This window comes from Bacillus rossius (genome assembly GCF_032445375.1).
Source record: "Bacillus rossius redtenbacheri isolate Brsri chromosome 9 unlocalized genomic scaffold, Brsri_v3 Brsri_v3_scf9_1, whole genome shotgun sequence".
Taxonomy (NCBI): Eukaryota; Metazoa; Arthropoda; class Insecta; order Phasmatodea; family Bacillidae; genus Bacillus; species Bacillus rossius.
The window spans coordinates 19,378,865-19,401,445 of record NW_026962012.1 but is presented as its reverse complement, the minus strand read 5'-3'; the positions used below and the strand labels follow the sequence as shown (position 1 = coordinate 19,401,445).

The 22,581-nt window shown below is 36.3% G+C and overlaps 1 protein-coding gene across 1 annotated transcript; it reads left to right on the top strand.

Moving 5' to 3' along the window:
- Positions 1–11,838: 11,838 nt before the first annotated feature.
- LOC134542571 (uncharacterized) lies at positions 11,839–22,534 on the top strand. The gene is made up of 3 exons (XM_063386943.1): positions 11,839–12,198; positions 19,605–19,807; positions 22,338–22,534. The coding sequence occupies exons 1-3, from the start codon at positions 12,035–12,037 to the stop codon at positions 22,451–22,453; spliced, it is 483 nt and encodes a 160-aa protein (XP_063243013.1). The 5' UTR covers positions 11,839–12,034; the 3' UTR covers positions 22,454–22,534.
- The last annotated feature ends 47 nt before the right edge of the window (positions 22,535–22,581 follow it).

Sequence of the window (22,581 nt, the reverse complement as noted above, 5' to 3'; positions counted from 1 at the left end):
CAGACTGACAGTTGTCGGCGCTACAAGCCCTTTAGGGACAGCTGTCTTTCCAATAGAGGAAAGGTACGTACCAACTGTAAGTCCATCGAACATTATTCTGGACTGTCGATTACCAGAAAGGCTACGCTTGTGAGTCACCTTGTAGCACCTTAGAGCATGTACGTTTTCAAAGTAACTGCCCTCGGTACGAAAAAGTACTATCTCGTTAGGGACTGTTGCAAGAACATAAAAACCCTTGAAACATACAATGCTGCCGATCAAATAATTCTTGCAATATGAGATACATAGGCAGTCAATCTAAACATCTCCGTAGGTAAACTTGCATATATTCCGACGCATTTTTGGTCTTCGGCAGTCCTCGGGATGCCGATCCTTCGTGTCTTTGTTCGGGCGTAGATCAGGCTCGTGCAATCAGGAACATTTGCGACGTATTCTATTCCCAGATGAATAAGAGCGCCTCTTCTTATAGCTATGCGCTAAATAATTGTACATCCACCAATTTCATACACTTAACACATATCAGGTCAAGCAAATAGTGCCTCGTCATTTAACTTTGCACTTGTAACACAGTTCATGAAATATTATCACTTCAACGTACAATAACTTTTAAAGGTTGCATATTTCGTATAAATAGGAGTGCGTACGAACAATATACATACAGTTTATATCAACTTCCTCCAGTTACTTACTGGGACGAAAGTAAAGTCCATGTTGAGAAGTCTTGAAATGGTGCTATTTTAAAATAATATCAGCACCAATATAACACCACGATTTCAGCTTGCTAATTAACTCATAGCAGCGAACCATTTCCATCAATTAGTGGTGTAAAACAACCAAAATTACACAAGACTATGAATTTCATGTCTTACACATCAGAATAATTCCATGATTCTTTTTCTAGAACGTTTTTAAACGTAACTATGTACGAACAAAAAATGTATCTCTCCAACTTATTTCCATAGCACAAGCGAAAATAAAATGTTTTAAATTATATTGCTGTGAACTGTTCATGGATTACAAAAGTTTCTCAGCGATAATGAAATAATTAAAGGCATAGCATAAAGTCGAACAATAATAACTATCATCGAAAATGTAAAACAAATTAATGAATATTTCTAATAAGGTTTTACCTTATAAAAGACTTCACTCCAAATCGAGATCCCATAATCATGCCGATGCAAAGTCAAGTATATAACGTTTTATTATATTTCATACACATATGTCTACACGTGTATAAAAGGTATCATAAGCATAATAATATAATTATTTATAACTAGTAGCTATTGGATTAAGATAAGTAGTGCAGGGTAAAAATACTGACTTGTTTTTGGAATGATCTGGAGTTTAAATCGAAAACACCTATTTTAATTTTAATTTTCTGTGGTTACATCTTTGCAAATAAAATAGTACAGCGAATATTCTAATTTTATAGTTGTTGGATTAAAATAAAAATAATATTTTTAAGCATCAATAGAAAAGATATTTCAGTCAACAAAATTGAGATAAGACGTGTTCTTGAATTAATTAACATTAAGTGATAGGAAACAAAAAGTTAAAATTAGAACCTATGATAGAACTAAACATTTAGAAATAAAATAAACTTTACTTTCTTTATAATACCTCGATACTTACCAATTTAAAACGATCGTTGAATTTTAATCATCTGAAATGTTCACCAACTTGAAACTTGGAATGGACTATCTGCTTTTATGTAATCTCGAGTTTCTTAGTACCTCCAACTTATATTTATTCGTTATCTTTGATTACCGTTCCACTCAAATGCATTAAATGATGAATGTCCAATGTATTAAGATAACACAACGATATGTTTATTCGACGCCACCATGAAAACAAGTCGAAATTTGCAAATACAGTAGTGGTAGTATATAATAGCTGGACCGAGGACCGGCTTCAGGCTGTGGTGCCTGTAACAGGGCCGCCATCTTGGATTGTGAAGTCACGGCAGCCATATTGGATGACCTCGATCTTGACCTTTGACCTTGACATACATAATTTGACAAAATGTTTTAAAAACTCAACATTTACCAACATTTACCAAAAATTTCTAATTTTTGAAGAAACAAAATCCACCAAATTATTACAAAAAAATTGAAAATTAAAAGATTCTCTATTTCGATGAAAAAATTCCCATTTTGAGAGAAAGTTTCCCGTTTTATTCCACAAAAATTAAACAATTCGAAATTCTAAAAATTTCAAAAGACTTTTGCCTTGGAAATAACCAAAAGACCACAAAAAGGCATAAGTTCCCCGACGATAAAACGCCATAAGCCACCAAGGCCATGACCTTGACCTTAAACATAAACGAGATATTCTTAAATTTTTGACCAAAAAATAAATCGTTTACGTCAAAAACTTTTAAATACTCAATTCATTTCGGTCCTCTGTACGATTCTTGGCCTGAGTAAACTAGTAATTTATTTAAAAAATATATAAAAAATCTTTATAACCATTCAATTAAAATAATAAATATCATTACTTATGTTACACCCAACATCTATACTTTTTGTTGTATTCATTATCACGAAAATCCATAATTTTCATTCTATAATATCAGGAAAAATTTAAAATTCTCTTAATAATTTTTTAATATGATTTATTTCCCCATTTTAAAATTCGCCCAATATATTGAAATTCCATAATTATTTTTTTTTAAATTTTAATGGGAAAAAACTTAAAATTAATGAAAAAGATTTTATTATTAAATTTCGATTGTTAAATTTAAAATTTTAATGTGTTCAAACACGGCGAGAACATTCGATTAAAAATAGTGTTGGAAACTTCCTACATGTTAGCTACCGGCAGAATAACCTCCATCACTAATGCCAAAGGATATAATGCCAGCTAATATGACGTCATATTCGCCATGTTGTTTTCGTCTGCTAGAGTGCACTGACACCATGCTAAGTAGTGTGTTTTGGTATGGTCGGGGACAGGCGCCAGGCGGTGGTGCCAGGTGCCGTGCAGCCGGCCGATTTCTCTGATGTCACGGCAAGCATCTTGGATGGCCTTGACCTTGACCTTTGACCATGACCTTGACCTTTGACCTTGACCCCGGCGGCAATATTGGATCCGCCATCTTGGATCTGCCATCTTGGATCCGCCATATTTAAATTGAGCGCCCCACTCACTCATGATGAAATTTTCGTCATGGTCGACATATTGATTTTTTTCTGTTCCACTGGAGGCCGCCATATTGGATCCCGTAGACTTTGTTTCTGCTGTTTGTTCCTGGAGAGCACCAGCATCGCACTTGATTTTTTTTCTTTTCCACTGGAGGCCGCCATCTTGGACACCGTCGACTTTGTTTCTGCGGATTGTTCCTAGAGAGCACCAGCGATGCTCTGTCTCATCACATAAGGTCGATGTTCCATTACCTACCAGAACTATTATGGTCCTTATCGGCATATTACATTTAATTTTTTATGCAAAATACATTGGAAGCACGGCCATCGAGACATCTACCAGACTGAGAATTAGGTAAGGTATATATAAAAATAACATGCATATTCGGACTTTTAATTTTTTTTTAATTTTAAGTAATCATATTATCACCTGTTCGAGACAGAACCGCCATCTTGTATTAAGTCACAACTGTTGCAATTCGCGTTAAGGCCGCCATATTGAAAATCCGTAATTTTAATGCTAGTAATTCCGAAAAAAATCCAAAAAATATTTAAAATTGCATACTACAAATGTTTATTTACTTAATTGTTTTCGGTCCTCAGTTCGATTCTCGACGAGAGTAAACCAGTATTTTATTAATATATGTGTTCGTACCATGTGCGTCTCTGCCTGAGGACGGGAGCAGATAGCAGTTCCCGAATCGTCGCTTGTTTCTGTTTTGGAAAACTATTGAGTTTGTTTCGTATTTTCGTTTTGTCGTGTTTTTGTCTCGTTTCAACTGTTGTGCTGAATTTTTTTGGGTTCAATATTTTTGTGCTGTCATCATTTGTGGTATTTTTTTTGTTTTTGTTTTTCGTTCTCTTCTGTTTTGGTAAACTATTGTGTTTGTTTCGTATTTTCGTTTTGTCGTGTTTTTGTCTGGTTACAACTGTTGTGCTGAATTTTTTTTTGGTTCTATATTTTTTTGCTGTCATCATTTGTGGGGGGTTTTTATTTTTCTTTGCTTTTCTTTGTTTGTTGATCATATTCCTGTTATGGAATATTATGTGGTGTTTATATCCTGTTGACAACAGCAATTTTAGAGTTCTAGTACAAGCCAGAATTTTTTGTTCTGTTTGTGTACTCTGTGTTAATTGCAAGTCCAGTGTGTGTACTGTGTGTCCTTTACGTGTTCTATGTGTGTTTTAAGTGTCCATTGCGTGGCCTGTGTGCTTTACTATGTGTTCATTGTGCGCCCATTGCATTTACAGTGTTTGTACTGCATGTTCATTGTCTGTTCATTGCGTGTCTTGCGTCTGTACTGTGTGTTAATTGTGTGTACTGTGTGTTCTTTGTGTGTCTACTGTGTGTTTATTACATGTCCAGTGTGTGAAGTGTTTGCTCATTGGTTTTCCTGTGTGTGTACTGTAAGTCCATTGTGTTTATTGTGTGTTTTGAGTGTTCTTATATTTTGTTTAATGTGTGTCGTTTAGTTAAATGTATGTATTCAAAGCTGTAATAGCTTTAAATATTTGTTGTTTCAAAACCTCTTGGTCTTGATATAACACTATTCAGGGATTTATGGTCCTTTAGTAAGAGTAAATCAATATATTTTGGTTTAATTGCTAGTAATTTATTTTATCAATACTTAAGGTCTGATAGTAATGAGACTTTGCAGTGACTGCTTGAAATATGTTATATTTGTTTTCGACGAAAAACGACTTGTGGTTCGGGACGTTCTCTCTATCCGCCTGAAATTGCACATGAGCTGGCCTCGTGGTGCGAAGACACTTGGACTTTACACCTGGCATTTCATATGAACTGGTTGGAAGGTTTTCCAAGCAAATAAAAATTATACCTTCATGCTAGGCACAGCGACAACATATTTAATTCGTCGGACAAGTGTCTTGTATAGATTTGTTTTTCAAATTAAAGAATGATTAATAAAATTCACGAAAGGTATTGGAAACAGAATTATTAATTTATTTTAAGCTTTTATTACTCTAATCACTAGCGGAGAATTAAACCAAGGACGGGAATAGATCGAAATAATAATTATTTTAATAAGTTTTTTTTTATGATTTTCTATTTTTTCCCAATTTGCTAGGTTAATAACTAATGTCCAATATGGTTGCCAACATGCCATCATCGGCTTACTGGAGGCTGATATACTAGGAATCTAAGCTGCTTTTAGGACTTGTCGCTGTATTTTATTGAATAAAATTATTTGACCTAAAATTACTTTTAGGTGTTTCATCATATAGCGACTTAACCCAGTACAGTAATCTATATATTCAATAAATTAACTATTAACTGATTTTGTTCATGAATTTTGGAATTTTTCCCGAATTTCTAGCTTAAAAAATACAGATTTCCCAGATATGTCCAAATTTAAAGATATGGGGTGCAACAGTAATAAATGATTACTGCACTCTAGCTGGTAAAAATGAAACTAGCATGATGGCAGTGCACCCTAGCAGACGCAACTAAGAATGTGACCTCCAGTAGACGAAAATCAAATGGCGATGTTACGCAGTTTTGCGCTGCGTAACTATACGACTACCAGACAGCGCCCCTGGCTATCTGATGGATACCACCCGCAGCACAGGGGCGCGCAATGTTCGATTCCTGCGCGCCGGACGGCAATGCATCGGGGCCGCTCGGGCCGCTTCGACTCCGCCCGGCTTCGCGGGCTTCGACCGGAACCACCAACCATGACGTACTTCCGCCGGCGGGTATCCAGACTGTTCCTCGGTCGGGCCCCGGCGGACTATATAAACAGGCCCAGCCAACCGGACTACACGATCAACATAACGAGCACTCCTGATAGAACTTCAAAACGCAGCAACTTCGTTGAACGGCTGACGAGCCGAGTAATGATAAAGACTGTTCGCCGCAATATTGGTGGGGCGTCATGGGATACCGCTGTCATTAACCACGAGACTGTTGAATACGACTCGCTGAGTGTAAGAACGTTGTGTAAGAACGTTGTGTAAGAACGTGACCAATTTAAGTGTCATAAAATAGGTATTGATACTTAAGACCAGAAACACAGTTGAACTTGAAAGAATAGACCACGATGAATGAGAATGTAAACTAGTTACGTATATATATAAACTGTACTATAAGAGATTTCATGTCAGTTCTCCTTAATTATTTTCTTTCATATTTTCTAATTCTCTAATCGTATTTGATTTGTTTGGCAACGTTAAATTCATGTTAGTTAGTTAACGTAATACTGAATGTGCCCAAAAACCAATTGATTTGATGTTCATATTTTCTGCTAATATAATTTACTGTTTGCCTTATAATAAGGCGTTAGTTAATGTGTGTACATATATTTGTGATCCGATATTGTTAATTATATTTTCTGTTCACAGAAATCGTGGGCACTTGCTGTAATCTTCAAAATAAGAAATCAGAAGGTTGTCATATATGAAAATGCGTGTATTGGAGGATGTGATGTTGTATTTACAAGTTTTGTTAATAAAAGCACTTTTGTTTTTCGAACTTTAGAACCTCTTTCTGAGATTTCACCCCTTGCCCTCCCGCCCTTCCGGACTGGAGGTAACAGCGAATGTGACGACATACTAGCTGTCGATATATACCTTGGCATTAGTGGTGGGAGGTCAGTCTGCTGGTGGCTACCTTGAAGAAAGTATCCTCAGATATTTTTAATATAATTAAATCGACGGCTTTGAACCCAGTACTTTGTTATATATCAAAATATAATTATGTAAGGTTTTTTTATTAATTTTAATTTTTTCCCATTCAAACTTGTATATCAATTACGGAATTTCAATATGGCAGACAAATTTCAAAACGGTGAATTGATTTTTTTTTAAATATTAAATAAAATTTTTATAATATTTTTTTCATTTTAAGTTATCCTGATTTTCTAGCAAAAAAAATACGGATTTTCAATATGTTGGCCTTAACGAAAAGTCCTACGTTCTATCGTTGTGTTATCTTGATAAAATACGCATTCATTATTTATTGCATTTGAGTGGAACGGTAACTAACGATAACGAATAAATTTAAGTGGGAGATACTGAGAAACTAGAGATTAGCCTACATAAAAGCAGAAAGTCCATACCAAAGTTCTGTTTTGGAATAGCTGCAAGTTGGTGACCATTTCTATTGTGTAACATTCAGCGATCGTTTTAAATTGGTAAGTATTGAGGAATTAAAAAATTAGATTAAGTATATTTTATTTTTAAATGTTTTATTTTTTTATCAATCACTTAATGTGATTTAATTCAAGACATCTAATCTCAATTTTGTTGACTTAAATAATTTTATATTGATGCTTAAATTTTTTTTCATCCAACAACTATAAAATTACAATATTCGCTGTGTTATTTTATTTAAAAAGATGTAACCACAGAAAATTTAAATCGAAATGGCTGGTTTCGATTTTAACTCGTGATCATCACAAAAACAAGTCTGTATTTTTACCCTGCACTACTTATATTAATCCAATACCTACTAGTTATAAATAATTATATTATTATGCTTATGATACTTTTTATACACGCGTAGACATATGTGTATTAAATATAATAAAACGTTATATACTTGACTTTGCATTGGCATGATTACGGGATCTTGATTTGGAGTGAAGTCTTTCTCCTGGGATTTGCCCTATATGTCTTCTAAGAACCCACGACTAAAAATATCTTTATCTATTTTCCAAATATTTGCACTCATCAAACTCATAACAATAATAATGGCTGTGCTCTTAGTATTATTTACTGCAAGATTGCTTTAAGATTGCTAACCTATAAAGAATTATAAACTTCACCTGTACGCCGAAATACCGCAAATATGCAGTTCATTATTGACTGTTGCAAAGACTGCTTGTTTAATCAAACTCACTACGATTCATTGTGTCGCAGTCTGTATTGTCATTACGTATAACTACTTAGTGGTCATTAATTCCAGACAATGAAAATGAGTGAGAATGCAGCAATATTATATAAGGTGTAGTTTTATATTAGTAGGTATCATCTGCAGTTTGAAGTTCACTTCAGTTTGGAATCGTTGCCGATTGATTATTTGTTCAGCTTAAATTTTTTTATAAATGGTGAAATAGGTGATTGACGAATTAAAATACGAGACATATGACTACAATTTAACCTTAAAAATTGCAACATTTCAGCTATTATGTAACAGAATTCGTATCTCTAATATTAAACTTAATAAATTATATATATACTACTTCTTATAATTATTATATCTTCTATTCCAACCCACCATTCAGAAGAACGTACAGTTAAAAAAAAATTTGCACTTGCTTTGTAAATATATTTTTATAGACTCAAACAAAAGCAAAAATTTACCAGAAACACATTAATATTAATCAAATTTAAAAACATAAAAATGAATAAAATATCGTGATGAGAAAGTTTTTTTTATTATTTGTTGGAATTCTCTTTTAAGTATCTTATATTTTCTTGACACGATGCTAATAATTCCGTATTTCCTAATTCTTTCGTACGGTATCATAATCTACCGGCCGAAGCCTGTATGCCCCTTCATGCTGGTATTTGACTATACGGTAGAGGTTACGTGCATCTCGAGCTTCTGGTGTTTATTGGCCAGTCATGGCCGCCATTGAAGTCGTCCCAGCCGAGACTAGATGCTGTGCCCATCATCCAGTAGTGACCTTGTTGCTTTCATGCTGGTCAACTAATGCCCGCGTGACCTGACCCAGGGGAGGTAGGGCATCAGAAGCTCTCATGCTGAGCGATCCTAGTTGCTGCACCATGAAGCCAGTCAGCTAGAGTATGTGCCACGGATACTAGCGCTCCCGGCGGTGGACAGCCGAGCTAACTGCTGGCGCACTGGCTGGGGGGAGGGGCCTGAACTCCCTGAGAGGGTTGCTATTGGCCAGCACTCTCCCTCAGAGCCCCGTTGCACGAGCAGCACTCCGCCCTTGTGCACTGGAGCTCCCCTGCAGTGCCTTCACGGCTGCCTTGCACCGTGGCTAGTCGTGGAGGCGGCCAGTGGTCCACGTACCGGGACCGCTCAGCCACCCGCGGTCAACACGTGATCCACACACGACCCGCCAACCATTCCACTAGTATACCGACCAATTCTTCAGTTCTAATATTCAATCTTAAATACCACCTTCAAAGCTACAGCTCTAGACTCTTTTCTATGGCGATATCGGGAACTTTATGGTGGCCCAATTTGTATCTTATTTACTTATCCTGGTATGAAATCTGTTAAACCTTTGTCATTACTTGCAGGTACACTAATACAGTTGTAATGCACATTATCTCTATATTTTATAACCTTGGCATAATTCATTAGGGCAGATATAATATCTAAAACATGTAGCGATGTAATGGTGTTATAATAAAACATGTAGCGATGTTATGGTGTTATAAGAAAACATGTAGCGATGTTATAGTGTTATAAGATCAATAAAATCAATAAATCAAATAAAAATCAATAAATGTTAAAAAAAAATTAGTCCTTTAAGCAATTAAGCAGTGCAATGTTAGATTACTATATTTTTGAGTGCAATTTGCATGACCAAGGTGCAATTATATTAAATTTATTGAAAAAATTTAATGCCAGTATCATCCTCAACCAAATACTATCCTGCTAGCCACAAAATAGCTAAATACTTTTATAGTCTACAGGTCTACAAAGGTGGAGCAATGACTGTAGATATAAGTAAACATCTGAGTTTGAAGGGTTTTTTTTTACATTTTTCAAACATTTGACTGACATCAGTGAATAAAAATAAATCGACCATGTCAATAAAACGACACTTTTAATGTAAAAATCAATAAGAACAAAGCCAGGCCATTCTACAGTTGTCAACCACCCAATGAACAGGCTGGGCTGTTCCAATACTGTAAAGCCCTCGCATTATCCACTACACCGATTAGTGTAATTCGACGACCGTACATAATACCCGACCAAAACCTGACAGACTCACCTCCTTGTTGTACTCGACTGACAGTGTGCCTAAGTCGTGTAGTGGTACCAGGCTGTCTCTACACCCTTATCATACGATTGCCTTGCATCATTCAAAAATATAATTCGACAATAAAGAGAATCAAACTCGATTGGTAGAAGTCTCATTGCAAGTAACATCTTGCCCATCTTGTGTAAATGACACAGTGCCAGCCTGTTCGTATAGGGCTCATGGTAGACATCTGGTAACTAAGGTCCCTGTGGAGGCTGTTTCTTGCCGTCTGACTCGACACAGCTCTCCCTGTTTCCTACAGGAAGGCATCGCCCAGTTCTGTGACATTCTCCTCTCGATTCCTAATAGCTACAGTCGGCAAGTAGCAGACGAGACATGGTGTTGTTCATCGTGGGCGAAACACAGTGGAGCAAGGCTTCAACAGATCGTGTAACACATTTGAAACAAACATTTCTAAAGACTTGGCTTTAGCAACCTGCCACACTGACAACACTGATGTCGTAAAGTAATGATGTGCATACGAGCTAACGTCTGGAGAAACCCATTAGACAGTTGAATAACTGACCAGACCACACACACTTTAACTGCATTTAATAATGCAACACGCTCCTCTGAAGTCTACCGTGGGCACCCACAATTTTGAAGTCTTAGTGGACAGGAAGTTATATTTCTTCTCTAATGTGATGATTCTGATATGTTCCGATATATAAATCACACATGTACACATCAAACATGCAATGAACTGTTCGGTGTATTTTTTTTAGAATTGTACTTAATTAATGTGTTAGCTATAACACAATTCACGATATGCTTCAAGGCTTCGTAATCCAAATGAAAATATAGGCTCTTGGTATTTTTGCAATATTCAGCATTTTGATATCTACAGCTGTTTACTTGGATGTAAGGAGCAACTACTCAGTCAACTGTAGCAACAAGAGGGCGGACTTCAGAAGTGCATATTGCCAGATGTGCATTTAGCCAGCTTACACTCATCTTCAAGGGAATTACCTAGACACATTTGTAGAGCATGTTGGATATCCTAATGATATACTGTGATGACCTTAGGATGTCTAATGGTAAATCTTGAGGTGTTTCATTCATCACATGAATATCACTAGTCAAACTATCAAATCGACATAGCATTAGGCCTTCCAAGCAGGATTGCCCCAGATTCATGGCATGATGTTTTTCTAAAAGAAATCAAGAAATCTTAAAAATTTAAGATTTCATGTTCACTATAAAATTCCATAAAAGAAAAACCAACAATATTATGGTGCATCATAAATTATTACAGTATGATTTTTTTTATTGTGAATATTTTATTAGTTATCTTCTACGGATTGCTAAAATTAAAACTTTAAACACTTTTTGTTTAAAAAGACAGCCATAGGAGTTGCAAATGTTTTCCTTAATGTAAATAACTCAGAGATAACTTGTAAGCATGCTTTAAGTGTCTCTATGGATATCTTAAACGGCCTACAGTCTGAAATATAAGAAAAATTATATTTACAATAAAACATTATGCATGTAACCGATCGCAAAATTTTACTTTGTATTTTACAGTACAGAAACTTAACTCTGTTCAGTATCCCTTTTTAATATCTATAGTTTAGCCACGTGAACATTAATCCATATATGTATTTTCACATATTTATGTTTAGTTTCCTGGGTGGCTTCCACCCCAGACTCGAGTTGCGTGCGCCTGTTAAAGATGGTTCCTCGCGGCCATTGCTGCAGTCGATGCCACTTGTCTTCGGTCCCCCATTGGATTCTCCTAGGCGCGGCGATGTCGTGACATGTGATCGGCGTCGCCCTCTCTTGGCGATACGCAACAAGCAACGAATACTTGTAGACACTCAGTCCACCCGGCTAAACCACCGTCGCTAGATCACTGGAGGCGGATAGTTGGGCCACACCGAGCCTGTTCTCATCACACCAGCCCACCTGAACTGTGCACCAGTGCACATGGCAACCCTCCAGTCTGCCCGAGGTGGTCACACAGCCGCCTCCAGTGCCATCAGCCATGCCTCGCGCGCCCTGACGTCACCCGCTGGCCCTGGCACACGGCGGGGTCTCCGAGCCAACCACTGCCACCAGGAGAAGCCCAGCAGAGATGGGATCAGCCCACGGTACTCCCGAGTCTCCATGTTGCCCATGCTGTCAGCTTGCACCTCACCCATCGACCCCGCTCCAGGCCAGGATCACTTGGGATGTTCCCCCGCCGACTCCAAGTACCACAGCTCTGGGAGTTTACAGCTGATCAGTACCTAGGTGTGTCGTTGTAATGCTTCCGAGAGATAATGCCTGATACTATCATTAGTCATAGGTTTTTCACTTAGTGATCACACTTATAAACCTGAGGACTAGGGATTTTGAACCCTCTCATGGATCATTTATGACCATCCTCATCTGCTCACGAATTAGCCTTCATTTCTAACAGATGTTCCTTTTAACATATCCGGGGAGCTAGCTAATGTTTATCCAAAGGTGACACTGGGTGGCTAGATGCACCTTCACTATGAGCTTCTTGTTAATTTTCTTGGATTCTTTAACAACAGTTGCGACAGGTAAATTACCACGGGAGCCAAGTTTACTCTAAACTTATGATATGGACAGCTAAAGTAGGACTTTGTACTTTCGGGATATCTATTGAATGTTATAGAGGTTAAAATATTTTCAACAGCCATTAAAAATGTCTGTGTTTTTTCCATAAATATTCTTTATGTACGGTATACAATATTAAATTATAAATATTACAAATCTTTATCTAACAAACCTTAATATTTTTAATAAAAGAAATAATGCTATATCATTAGAGTTTTGTTTATAACTAAAATAATTGTAAAGATGAAACAAAATATATGCATTCATATCGGTTGTCTCGGGTTGTATCTACAGTAATGGAGATATATTAGGAATATCATGTAGATAATTCGCGCTGTTTGGGCAGCAACCACTTTTGAAGTGGATGTTTACTAGGTTTGACCGTGAAGTATTATTTTTCTTTGGATATCTAACTAAACACTTCTGACAAGATAAATAATGTTATCTGAAACTTGAAGAAAATTTCTGAACAATATGTTTGGCATATTTTGGCCTTTTAACATTGCCGCGATTACTCTTATCAGCACAAACAATAGCGAAGTTAAAGTCAGATATATTGGTGTTGTTCAGGAATGCGACCTTCAAATGGTAGTACATATGTATGTTTCGAGAAAAACCTTGTGTTCCTAGTGTTACTTTTAAGCGATGTCATAAATATTACCAGCTTTTATAATTTTTAAAATATTTTGAATAGGAAAAAAAAATTAACTTTTGCACATTTTGCCATTCCACACTACGAGCATAATTATTTTATTTTGCTGCATCTTGGTTGTTAAGATGTTATTTCCTCGCTTATAATGAAGTTGTTATGCGATTAATATTTTTTGCTAAAAACTACTTAGTGTTCTTGCTGTTTGAGAAATTGTCAACACTAGAGTATGTTCTTTGCGGTACTACATCATGAGTATGCATTATGGGGCTTTAACAATACAAAAACATAGGCAAAAACCCACGTAGCAAATTACCATTCGCTACATTGCAATAGATCATTATCACATTACCTGTTTTAGCATTACATGGCGTGTAAATTAACGTGTATTAACAATCATGAATTTCTTATTTCAATTCTAGCATCAAACTCAATGGACCATGTTCTGTAAAGTCAATATTTGCATGGCATGTGAACTTGCACATTCAAAAGTCAGTAGTACATATTAGCCGGTCCTGGGACTGGCTTCTGTCTGAAGATGGAGAATGTAATCGGCCATCTTGCATTCTGACATCACAGAGGTCATCTTGTATGACCTTGAACTTAACTTTCGATCTTGACTTTGACCCCTGTTGCCATCATGGATCCGCCATCTTGAATTATGGCATTTTGAAATTCACATCTGCCATTTTGTTTTCTAAAACTTTCCGCATGTTGTTTTTTTTTAACATTCCACCATTTTTTGAAATATTCTGTCAGAGTAAAAAAATTTCGCTACATACGACATTTTTTAATATGTAATTATTTCCAAAAATTATTGGAAAAAAATTCAAATTTGTAAACAATTTAATAACCCAATTTTAAAAATTTTTAATAAAAAACTAACATTATGGTGTCCTCAGGTCATACCCGATGAGGGCAAAAATAAAAATGGCGACCTAACCTTCCTTCATGGAAGCCAGCGACAGACTGATCTCCAACCATAAATGCCAATATATATATATATATATATATATATATATATATATATATATTGCCAGCTAGCATGTCGTCACATTTGCCATCATGTTTTCGTCTGCTGGAGACCGCCATATTGTTTTTTTTTGCTAGATGATATTGTAAATATTTATCCACTAGAGTGCAGTAATCATTTATTGTCAGGATGTCCGCCATATTGGATGGCATCTTGATCATTCCCAATTTTTAAACTAGAAATCTGGGGAAAATTCCATAACACAACAAAAAGTTGTAAATTTTTTATTGATTTATTCGATCGAAGTCCAGCCTTGGTTCCATATTTGATTGATACAGAAACATTATTTTAGGCAATAATACTTAGTTAATCATTCATGTTCAAAATCCTAAAAAAACTGCTTAAGTTCCTCATCTATCAGCCTCCAGTAAGCTGATATGACCGCCATTTTGGAATTTTTTATTTATTGACGTAAAAATTTAGTAAAAATATTCTAAAATTTAAATATATACCTTATTAATATACTAATTTATTCCATCTATATCCATCCTTGGTTCGATACTTAATCAATGCAAAAAAATTAATTAAAAATTCCATGAAAGTGACAGTTTGGAGAAATAAAAAACCACAAAATGATAAACGAATAATTAATTAAATATATTCTACATTACTACAAGTAGAAAAGAAATTCAATTACTAAAATTATTAGCGTTTCTCGATTTTTGCATCTGCTACCCACGAATTATGGCCATTTGGGAACTCCCACCACTTGACGTAGGATTAGCCATTTCTTCTCTTGATAATCTTCTCCACCAAATAGAAGTCGCCATTAATAGACTTGTGGTCCAAATCTTCGAGGTTGTAGGTCCTAGGCTCCGATTCACGGACATGTGTAAAACAAAAATTGTGGGATTACAATTCCCAGTGAAACCTTTCTCGAAGACCTTTTTATGCTTGGATATTCGCACAATGTCACCGACATTAGTTTATGCTTTCGTGGATATTTCTGCTTTGTGTTCTAAAACACTGTTCGAATCCATTACCTCTTTAGTCTTTAATTTTGTAGTGGAATGCACCATGGAATTATACTCGCTTATTAGTTTCAGAAAGATGTCAAGCCACTTGTAATTTCCGTTAACCGAAAACTGCCGTCATCACTTGGTGCGCAAAGTTCTGTTAAACCTTTCGACAATTGAGGCCTTGACATTACTAAATGTAGAGTAGTGTTTGATACCATAATTATTCATCAAAGCCTTTAAGGTCACATTGTAGAATTCTTTACCGAGATTTGTTTGCAGGTGGATGGTAGACGACCATCATGCAAAATATTGGCCATGGTCTTGGCTACATCAGTTGCAGTCTTCGATTTTATGATCATAAATATGTTTTCAAAAAAAGTCTCAAAGAACATTTCGCCCCTAAAGGTAGGAGGCTTCTGTAGACCTGGTTAGTTCCTGTATGAAAGGAGACAAGATTAACAAGAAATTTAAATATTTATTCCAGTTGGAACAAAAAAATATATAAATTCGTAGTTTACCTAATCTTACAACATGCTACAAGATGCATGTATCCACTAGAATGTGAACAAGGCAATACGCCATACATAACTCAAAACAAAATAAAGCAAATATTAACCATCATCCATTAAACATTAAGGTAGGCACGTAACATTAAATGCAGCATAGGGTACTTAAAAATGTGCCGCGGCGGAACCGATCAAAACAAAGAAACAAGTAAACTAAATTTTGAGCATGGTGGACCAAAAGGAATTTCAATATTTGTAGTTACGAATCAATTTAATTTTATACTAAGCCACATAAGAAAGACAAACAAACTTACAACTCCAAATAAATATACTTACACGCCCACGACCGATTTTTACACCGACACTAAGTCTCTGCTCAAGAGAACTAAACGAACAAGAAGGATTTTAGAACTGACATGACCTTATATGTACTACTACCGTGAAAGTAGATCTACAGGGGAAGGAGTGGGTAAAAGACACTACCAAAATAAAGACATGGAGTGGGGCAGAAATGATAAGGGAGTAGCAAGCGCAAGTGGGAGGGGAGGTGTCAACCAGAGATAAATAACGGAGCAAATCTAAGATATCCGAAGCACGGAAAATACGTTTACAAATGCTGTCCACCTCCACACCAAACGAACTGTCTACTTCAGAGATGGCCGGCTGGGCCCTCGAAGATGAATATGAGCTTCCTGTTTATGCCAAAGGAAAGTTCTATGTTCGTGTTTGTATGCAACATACACATTACTGCAATCATCACTGCTGCAGAAAATCCATAGGATGTCTCGCTAACACTACAGTCTATCGAGTGGATTCTCACTCACATCCAACTAAGCTTGGCTGAACGTATCAAGATGCTGAAGATCGTATAAAATGGCAAAAACATTGATGTGCCATTCTGATCCTGGAGCCTGCAAATATGTCCTGGCTTGCCCTAAAACCAAGATACATCATCGTCGGACTTCAGACTGAAAGACAGCTCAATGCAGAAGTGAGCCGCTCTGTATTCGATAACTGTGAAATAACAGATGGTGGCCATATCTGCTTATTGGAGGCTGGTAGATGAGGACCTTGAGACAATTTAAGGATTATGAACATGATTTATTAACTAATAAGTAATTTTTTCTAAAATAAGTTTTTACATTGATCAATTATCGAACCAAGGACGTATATTGATCGAATAAAGTAATTAATTAATTACTGATTTGCTTATGAACTTTTGTATTTTTTCCCGAATTTATAGCTTTAAAATTTCGATTTTTCAATATGGCATCCAATAGGGCAGACATCCTGGCAATGAATGATTACTGCACTCTAGTGGATAAATATTAAACTAATATGGCATCAGCATCCTCTAGCAGACGAAAACAATATGGCTGCCTCCAGAAGACGAAAACAAGATAGCGGATGTGACGACATAGTAGCTGGCGATATAAATACATTGGCATTAGTTGTGGATCAGTCTGCTGGTGGCTTCTGTGGAGGAAGGCTAGGTCTCCATTTTAATTTTTGCCCTCACCGGGTTCAAACAGAGAACACCGTGATGTAAGTGTTTTTTTTAAATAACATTTTTAACAAAATTTGAATAACTAATTTTTTCATTAATTTTTAATCCATTCCAAAATTTTCTGATAATAATTACAGATTTTCAAGATGGTGGTTGTAATGAAAATTGCAATGGTAGGTCATAATTTAAATAATGGCAGAATGTTCTATAAAACAAAATGATTGATGTGAAATTCAAAATGGCAGAATACAATATGGCAGATCCAAGATGGTGTATCAAAGATGGCCGCTGGGTACAAGGTTAAAGGTCAAGGTTAAAGGTCAAGATGGCCACCATGTATACCCAAGATGGCCGATACTATCCTCCTTCCTGTTACACATACTCTCTCTTTGGCACTTGTATAACTTAAATGCCCCCTTAGAATGAGTTAGGGAGACTGGTGGAGCTTTTAGTTTCAAAGGTAAAACAATAAAAAAAGGGTGATTTCGTCTGAATATAAGTGCATCTATATTTATTTTACCATTAATTACTTTAACATTAATAAAGAAAACATGGATTTCACAAACAGGTTAAAAAGGTAACTTAATTTATGTATACCTATTGACAAAGTATATTAAAATTATAACATTATAACATATCAACATTATTAAATTATATTAAGGAAAATAACAACATTACAACATTTCATGTGTATGGGCCATCCCGAAATAGAATTTTACCATTAAGTTTGCATTTGGCAGAATTATAATGGAATCAAAAACAATCAATTCAAATAAGCAATCCCCACTTTTTAGAGTTAAGATTCCACAATAAATATTTTTGGATGATCCTGTCTCTTTAACGTAGTTATCTGCTGGACACACTGAAGACATCACCCAAATCTGGAGGACTGGAGATTTGACTTTAGCTGGCTGAAGGTGATATGTTACATCGTAACAGGGCATCTTAGTCATTCTGCTTCCCGGAGGAAGGAGTCGAGGCTGGTGTATTCATGTCTACACCCGGCTCTTGTACCCTTTCAAATACTTGGTTCCTAAATTTCATGAGAAATGTCATATAATAAAAGAACAATTAAGCATAGTATTATATAATAGCTGGAGATGGGACTGGTCCGTGCTTAAGGAGATGTATGTCCTCCCACCAATTTGGATTCTGACAACTCTGAGGCCATATTTAATTATGACATCATTGCACTTTTCGTTAAGTTGGCATTTTTAGATTGACCTTTGAAATTGGCATTTGACCTTGACCTTAAGATTGAACTTTAACTTGGCATTTGAACTTAACTATGATTTTGACCTTCGACCTTTATCTTTGTTCTTGGCTTTTCAAATTGACCTTGACATTTTATGGTAACCTTGGCATTTTGATATTTTAACATTGAAATTTGACTTTGGTTTGTCCTTATTTCGATCTTTGTGCCTTGACCTTTGACCTTAAATTTTGACCTCAATGGCCATCTTGAATTCCACCATCTGGGCATCGAATGACTCACTCCCAGAATGTTTCACATTTTGTTATGGTAGAATATTCCGCCACATTGGATACTAACATAACATCTGCCATCTTGGCTTATGATGTAACAGCATTTTTTTTTAGTTTCTGAAAACACATCCATCATCTTGTTTTTGTCTGCTGGAGAGGGCCCTCTTATATGACATCACATCTGCCATTTTGTTTTTTTGTTGTACTAGAGGTCATCATCTTGTATACCACCATTTTTGTTTCTGCTGTTTGTTCCTAAAGAGTGTCCTCATGGCTCTGTCTCAAGCACATAACGATGATGTTCTATTACCTACCAATATTATTATGGTACTTATCGGCATATAAAAATGTAATATTTTATACAAAGTTCATTGGAAGCGAGGTGATTTGAACCATGGGAACTCGAACCTCTGGGTTGGAGAACAAACAGCTTTGTCAGAATGGACTTTGAGATATTTATCAGACTGAGAATTAAATATGGTTTTGTACATATGTCAATATTTTGTTAATATTTTCCCATGATACTAACAGTCTTTGAGCTCATGCATAGTAATTCCCTCAATTGAATTTTGCATAAGTTTCTATGCTAAGGTAATACCTAAACAATACACATTAATTTTTTGTGATGTTTCTTTATATAATTTAACTCAATTTAAGATAGAGATAAAATAAGGGGATAGCCTACAAACTAATCCTAAATAGGCTACATAAATATATTTGGTGGATATTGAACCTTTTACTAGAGGAACAATCTGGAAATGGACATTTCAACAGTGATTGTAATGGTTGCAGGGCTAGAACCATGATGAGATACACAGCCTGCCTAGTGCTAGTGATGTTGGTGCTCGCTGTGACGGAGGTGCACTCTATCGCCTGTCCCGCGAACTACTGCAGCTCTGTGACATGCAGCACAGATCTGAAGTGCAGCAGCAATCAGCTCTTGAAACCCAACAGCACTACATGTGGCTGCTGTTCATCCTGTGTTACTCAGCTAGGTGAGTGCGCTCTGACCACACTAGCGGCTCTGTGACTTACTTCGGATACACTTATCCTTATTGGGTACAAGCTTACAGTGTTCATTATACATCACATTGTAGAATTATCATTCACGTCAATATATTGTATTATCTGTGCTTGCATAATGACGGCTAACTGGTTGATTAATTTAACTTACCTTACTTGTTCCCGCTTACATACTACAACATAATCCCGATTCGTTTAAGAGTGGAAGGTGCACTTACCGACTTAATAGTCACCACCGGAAAATTTAACACAATCGTATCACTTTCAACATTTGCTTGTTTCTCGCAGCAACCCCGCGCATCCATGTAACGCTAACATAATAAAGGTTTCCCGACCCAGCGCTCGGCACGTGTCTGTGAGACACGGAACTGCGACAAGCACCCGGCCTTACTGCTGTCCAGTCCACACACCAGGTGTCGAGCCGTCTGCCGGCTGCGTCGCTCTTCCATTCTGCTCCCTTCCTCCGTGCAGAGCTTGGTCATTTTAAGTCTCTTTAAAATACGTCCAGCCAATTTACAATAAAAAAAATACTAAAAATATCTTCATACTATCTATAACAATCATTTTAGAATAACTATCAAACTTGAATCAGATGACACAACATTGTCAAAGCTTCTGGATGTCGTGGCCTTCGGTCCGAGGCCAACAGCAAACCTGAAACAAAAAAGTAAATAAAAAATAGGAAATACAACTCAAAACATTAGAGGCCATTTGCAATCAAATAAATAAAATTTAAAAAAAGTTTGTGTCTTAACAAAAATAATAACATATAAAATATGTAATAATAACATAAAAAGCCGGGCAATGAACGTGGCCTATATACCACAAATTTACATCATTACATCTCTCTTACAGCAATTACACGCTCCTCTAGCTTACTGATATTAAAAAAGCCTTTCACTGCAGTTTTAAATTTATTTTGCCTTATTCGCTAGTGAGAATTAAAACATATTGGATGTGAGTTCGCACCAATATAATTCAAATTAATTTGCCCTAACACAATTGACGTCTAACCACTGCCTCGCAGATTGGTATTGAATGATTGCTGTCGTGTCCGGCGCCAATCAGTGATTGCGTGCACTGATACACGAGACTATCTCAGGGGGATATTGGCCCACGGCCGGAGGCAGCGGTACGTCGGCAGAGTCGACTTATTGTGCCCTTACTGGCCGTCTCAGGCGCCGCACACACAGTAGTTAGTCACTACAGGAATGTTCAGAGAGTACGGAAATAAACTACGAAGAACGCTCGCGGGGTTTATTCTACAAACCACTCTCGTGCATGGTGCTGCCCAGTAGCTGACCTGTCCGGTACATGATAGAAGCAGGTCTGGCGCGCGCTGAGTTGCTGACGAAGCAAGATGGTGGTCTCCAGCAGACGTGATGTCATACTAGCTGGCGATATGTATGTCATGGCATTCGTGGTGGGACTTCAGTCTGTCGGTGGCTTTCATGGAGGAAGGATCTGTCCTAATTGTTTTATACCTAACTGGGTTCGAACCTAGGACTCCACGATGAAAGTGCTGTTTTATTATATATTTTAAATTTTATTGATTGATTTTTATAAATTTTAAATTTTTTCCAGTTTGCCTGAAAATAATTTAAGATTTTCAATATGGTGGTAGTGATATAATTCAAGATGGCTTATGTTTATACTAATTAATTTTTTTATAAATTTAACTTTTTTCCCCGAATTTCTAGCATAAAAATTATAGATTTTCATGATGGTGGTCGTAAAAAATATTACAATGTTCTAGAATCCAATATTGCTGCTGCAACTAAATGTGAAACTATGACGTCATACATATTCAAAATGGCAGGCGTAACGAAACCTTCAACGTTCCTAGAATCCAATATGGTGACAGTAACGATATGTGCAATGATGATGTCTTCATTCAAGAGGGCGGAATTTTTTGTTTAAATTTTATTAATCAATTGTTTGCAATTTTTAAAATTTTCTTGACTATCAAGCATAAAAATTGCGGATTTATAAGATGTCGGTAATAACGATAATTACAACGGTTACGTCATAATTCAATATGACGGCCATGGCATCCTGTTTGACAAGGTCATGTCCTCGGTGGCTTAAAGTGGCTTGTCACCAGGGAATTTAAGCCACTTTGCGGACTTTTTAAGCAATGGTCATTTTTGAGTAATAAAACTGGGAATATTCTCTCAAAACGGGAATTTTTTTCTTGAAATAGAGAACAATATTATTTTTCAAATTTTTTTGCTGATTATGTTTTTGCTAAAGGCTGGAAATTTGAGCGGATTTGGAGAATTTTGGACATATATTGTAGTCTTTTTGGCAAATTTTAAAGGTCAAGGTTAAAAGTGAAGGTAATCCGAGATGGCCGCCGTGATGTTGCCATACAATATTGGGATCAGGTCTTTAGCATTTTAGCCAGAAACCCTCGGAGCAACAGTTACATATTACTGACATTACTTAATGTGTTATTGCTTCTTAATGTCATTCTACTCAATAATTAAATTTTTGTTTCAGTTGAAGGAGAATACTGCATCCCAGTTGGTGGTCTAGGCTATCCTTCCGGTTATGAATGTGGAAGCAACTTGAACTGCAACTACACTTTGGGTTACTGCGTCAAGAACTCGGCTTAGTACATTGTTGTCAATAATGTATAAGTGGATTAAGACTAAGTAAAAATTATGAAATAAATATAATTTCATAGAAAATGTAAATTTCTTTTTGTATTTATTTGTTTAAATACAACAAATGCCATACCTAC